Source organism: Geospiza fortis, unplaced genomic scaffold (assembly GCF_000277835.1).
Source record: "Geospiza fortis unplaced genomic scaffold, GeoFor_1.0 scaffold93, whole genome shotgun sequence".
Lineage (NCBI taxonomy): Eukaryota > Metazoa > Chordata > Aves > Passeriformes > Thraupidae > Geospiza > Geospiza fortis.
The window spans coordinates 36,824-41,572 of NW_005054854.1; the positions used below are offsets into that span (position 1 = coordinate 36,824).

The 4,749-nt window shown below is 40.6% G+C and overlaps 1 protein-coding gene across 1 annotated transcript in view; it reads left to right on the plus strand.

Annotated features, from left to right (window-relative positions):
* LOC115949160 (protocadherin gamma-A10-like) overlaps positions 1–4,749 on the plus strand; it is a 9,321-nt gene that overhangs the window by 3,138 nt on the left and 1,434 nt on the right. The window contains exon 3 of the mRNA XM_031065546.1: positions 4,626–4,744. Coding sequence (XP_030921406.1) covers positions 4,626–4,744 — 119 coding nt within the window. The remainder of the gene's footprint in view (positions 1–4,625; positions 4,745–4,749) is intronic.

Here is a 4,749-nt window from a genome sequence, read left to right on the forward strand (position 1 = left end):
CTGTTCATCATCAGTGCTCACAACTTTATCCAGTCTTATATCCCATACAGCTCTTCCTGTGAAAGGTATTTATTGGACATAGGTATAAAGACTGTATTAATGGCTGCAGATTGAGTTATCTTCCAAAATACCCATGTGCTAAGGAAGAATGGTGGTGTCCTGGTGTTGATTCTGATTATTGAGGCTTATATTTTGATTATTGAGCTCTTTATCTGAGCTACATATTGCTTATACTGCTTAGAACATTTCATGTTGCTTGAAGTGAGTGTGTTTAGCAGACAAGGTCTTATGCATGGATCTATTTTGGACCCTTGTTCTCCATAAGGAGATATTGTGTGGAAAATATCTTTCAGTGGTATCTGTTTCCAAAGTAGATTGCCTTGATTCATGGTTTCAGCCTGCTGAGGTATTTTGTCTGCAGAGTCAGAGCAGCTGGAAAATTTTGCTGTTTAGTTTAAAATGTTGGTGTAAGTGTTTATTTCACACAAGCTGCTATTTGATTTCCTTTGTTGTGCTTCTGCGCCTTTTCTTTTCTTATTCTCCAACGAGATTACTTGGAGATCTGTGCCTCTAGATGCTACATACTCTTCTTTTGTACCTACTACAAAAGAACTGCTACTACTATTTGACATAGCCATAAATGTCAAGCTGACTCCTGCATTGTTGGGGCTTTCTCATTGCTTCCTTGGTTACTGTGTTCTAAAACTGGTTATTTGTTTGGCCAGTAGTCCTAAAAATAGGTATTTATTCAAATTATAAGGCTGGCTGAGCAGTTTCCATCCATACCTTGATGCTGTGCAGTTGCTAAGACAAAGACATTGATACACAGGTGCATCAGTGTGGTGTTGGCTGAATAATGGTTTGATATCATTTCTGGTCCCAGTGTGTAGGAATACAGCTAGAAAGCCGAGCTGGGAGCACTGTCCAGCTCATGACAGAAGTGGATATGTTAGCATTAGTAGGCCACAAGCCTTGGCAACAGAAAACAGAACTTTGAAGGAGTGCAGAAGTGAGCAGTGTGCTTGGTATGATGTGCTTGGTAAGCAGAACTCATATGAGATAACCCATACCTGCACTAGTTAGTACGAGGCTTTGGATTAAGCAGTGTTACCTAGTTACATGTTACAGTTGTGGTATTTTTAGTAACTGCTGAAAAGGTATATAAGCTCAGCTTTACGAATCAATAAATGGCTTCATGTGTGCAAACCACGGAGTCTGCATCTCTTTCATCAGTTGCCATTACCAAAGCCTCTACCATTTTTTTCTGATTGCAGTTTCCCTGTACTGAAAAGCAATGGTAATCTTCTTATAATATAGCTTTTGTACAATAAATCTGCATTTAGAAGGATGATGCATGTGTAGATGTTGCAAATGAGCAATTTAGATTTCTTAAAGAGTCAGTATCAGAGGTGTTATTAAAACTGTTTTCAGTATGACTTCATAGAAGTGCATTTTAACAAAGGTTGATGGTAAGGTTCACTCTACTACTTGGTCTATGGATAAAATATGTGAGGTGTTTGTTAGGGAGTAGCAAGCCTTGACAGTTGTCTCTGCTCAAGGGGAGAGTCACCTGACCTTGCAGGCCAGATGTACTTCAGGGAGAGATCAAATTGAATTCATCCAAAGGTCTGTTGTTGGCAAAATGATCTCTGCCTTGAGGAGCAAGCTTATATCTCTCTGGAATATTGTGATGGAGAGCTTCTTCATAGTTGTAATTACGCTTTCTTTCAGGCCTTTCTGTCCTGGAATGTTGTGTTCCTTTTTTTCCCTTTTCTGGACCATAATGCATTAGAAGCTGTAAGTGTTCTTTTGCCATAAATACCTCAAAGAACTAAGACAAACTTTCATATGCTAGGAACAAAGTAACAGAAGGTAAAATAGAATCTATTGCACACTCTGAGAGGATTTATTTTGAGAATGAGACTTATAATAAAACTTTTAAACTTATGGCTGCTTATTTGTGTAAGATGAGCAGCAGACCGCATAGTAGAAACATCAATGAGAGATGATGACAGCTTAAAAAAAGGCAACCATATATAGTGTGGTCCAGAGTAGGACTTCAGACTTTCATCTTGGGACCTACAGTGAGTTCCAAGTGCTCTTGGGGATGAATTTCCATGTTGACAGTGAAGACTGGAATGTTCTCCTTGTCAGTTTCTCTGAAAACATTTCTTTACATTGATCATCTGGTTTTGCCTTTGGGATTTTATTCAGTTCCAGCCTCACCCCCCCCACCCCCCCACCCCTTGCTGATCTTCTGTGTATGTAGGTTTCATTTAAGTAGTGATATATCTTCATTTAGGAATGTATTTTCTGGTCATGTAAATGCTGGTGTGGAGAGCAGGAGAGGGGGGTACATTTCTGTTCAGTATTGCTATGGGTTAATAGACCTACATATCACCTTAGAAAAAGTTGCATCTTTGTGCAACTGTGCATGTGATAAGAGGGGAGAAGAGATTGCCTCTAAGCAAACAGTCAGATGATCCATTCTCTTTTGGATGACTGCATGTCATTCTTTTGAGAATACCACTAAGCACACAAATGTACCTTCTTTCTTGGTATGATCATGATGCAATATCATTTCATGAGTTATTTCTGCCTGTTATGTGCCTCAGAAGCAGATCTGCAAGTTCTGTAGAGTTGGAGATGCAGGAATATTGATGTATGGGTAGAACAGGTTATGATTCCAGTGTGAAAATTCTTTTTTCCATTTATACATCTCTGTGACATTTTGATGGAGATTTTCATGAAAGCAGTAACGGCATTTTCCCACCATGGATCTTCCTTCAGGTTTTGTTTCCTGGAAAGTTATGGTTCATGTTTTCCATCTGCAGACTGTTCTTTTGCATCTGTAGCTTGTGTTGTTTTGCATGAAATACCAACCTGCCTTGCAAACCAAAGCAAGACAGAATATTTCGTGTGAGTAAAATTTTACAGAAGCTAAAACTGAGGTTCCCATGGTTCTGTTCACATAAAGGCCTTTGATACTGCATTTAGACTTGTGGCTTCATCTTTCTAGGAAGTTAACAGGTCACCAAGTAGAAAATTTAGCAAGAACTGGTAAATTTTCAGGTATGGACCCCCATACAATGTAATCCAAAGTAAGACCTAGGGGCCTTGATTGCAGGCCTCCGTTCAGACCTCACTGATTTTTGGGTGTTCTGGGAGTTCATGGTTTTAGGCAGAGATGTGTAAAACCAGCTGTACTTTAGAGGAGTCCAGTATTTACCTTGTAGGGGCCAGTAACAGCTTTTGGTTTTGTTTCTTAATAACCAGAAATGAGTGAGAGATTTGAGGTTCTTGCTTTGCAAGAAGGACCTTGGGGCCAGCACTTGCACACAGCCCTACCTGCAGCTTACTCCAAGTGGGTAATAAGCATTAAAAAAGATCAAGGAGCTTTATTACATAGCAGCACCTCTGATCTCCCTCTGGCAAGCTCTGGAACATTGTCCAGACTGTAGAGTGCTGCTGGTGAACCCCACCTGCCTAGGGATTGTTCTTATGTCTCTCAGGACTACCTGACTATGTGTCCCACTGTGATTTCCCACACAGTACAGGCCTGGAAGTGGCACAAGAGAGAATAACCAGTTCCATGTGGGAGAGTGGGAAGTGTTTTACTTAGAAGCAATTTTCTTGTTCTGAATAAAAGCATTGCCTAAAATTTACTAAAATCATTAGATGCTTTCAAGAGAGACCTAGTAGCCCTTTCAAATGAGTGCATCTTACCTAGCTTAAATCTTGAGATTTCAGTGACCTTTCATCATGTGTGGGGGTGATCATTTTAAGGCAGAATTGTGGCAAAACTCTGAAGACCGGAGGAATGATATAACTTCCTCAGCAAGGTCAGAGAGAGATTTGGGGTTTTGATATTAATAATTCGAAATTACTAAAAATGTACTAATGTTCATACTATCCTTTGACATCTAGGTTGGCCAGTTGATAGGACTTTTGAGTAGCAGCTTGAAAAATTAAAGCAATACGAATGTGAAATCAATTCTTATGGCAGGCCTTAGAATTTGAGGTTTCAAGCACCATCACTGACTTTGCTTTTTTTCCTGGATTGGAGTCAGTGTAATGATTTGCAGTTTCTTTTTTTCTGCAAGGTATGGACAGTAATGTTGCTTTGAATTCAGGTCCACTGACTATAGGCCTCACATTTCGTTATCTGTTTTAAAAACTGTTCTAAATCAGAACTGAACCTTGACTTTATAAAATGACGTCGAATTCACGCTTTTGCATGGGATTCAGAGACAGGGTCGGGAAAATGAAGCATTTGCAATTTCCGTGTAAACTAATAGAGTGGGTTTGGAAAAGGTGAAAGCAGTGGTTAAAAATGAGAGGATTTCCTTCTGCCTCTCTGCATTCTGGTTGTAAACTCGAGTCAAGAGTTTAATTCTCTGACAGCAAGAGCGAAACTTCTTAATTGTTCTGACATGCATAATTGTTTCCTTCTCCGTTTTCATGCCACCTCCATCAACAAGATGGAAAGTCTATGGCACTGCATAATACTAGCTTAAATGTTTCCTGCAGCTACAAAAAAAACCACTTTAGGTATGGCACGACTGTTGTTCCTGCAATCATTAGGTTTTCCGCTCAACATAAAAGAAGAGCTTCTGCTCTTGTAGATTGCAATCAAAGAGAGCCCCGGGGCCGGTGCAGCCGCTGAGCCCCGCCCAAAGCCGGGCCCCCTTGAGCGCGGCCACGCGGCGGCTGCAGTGTCGCGGCGGCGCCTCCGGGTGTCGCTGTTGG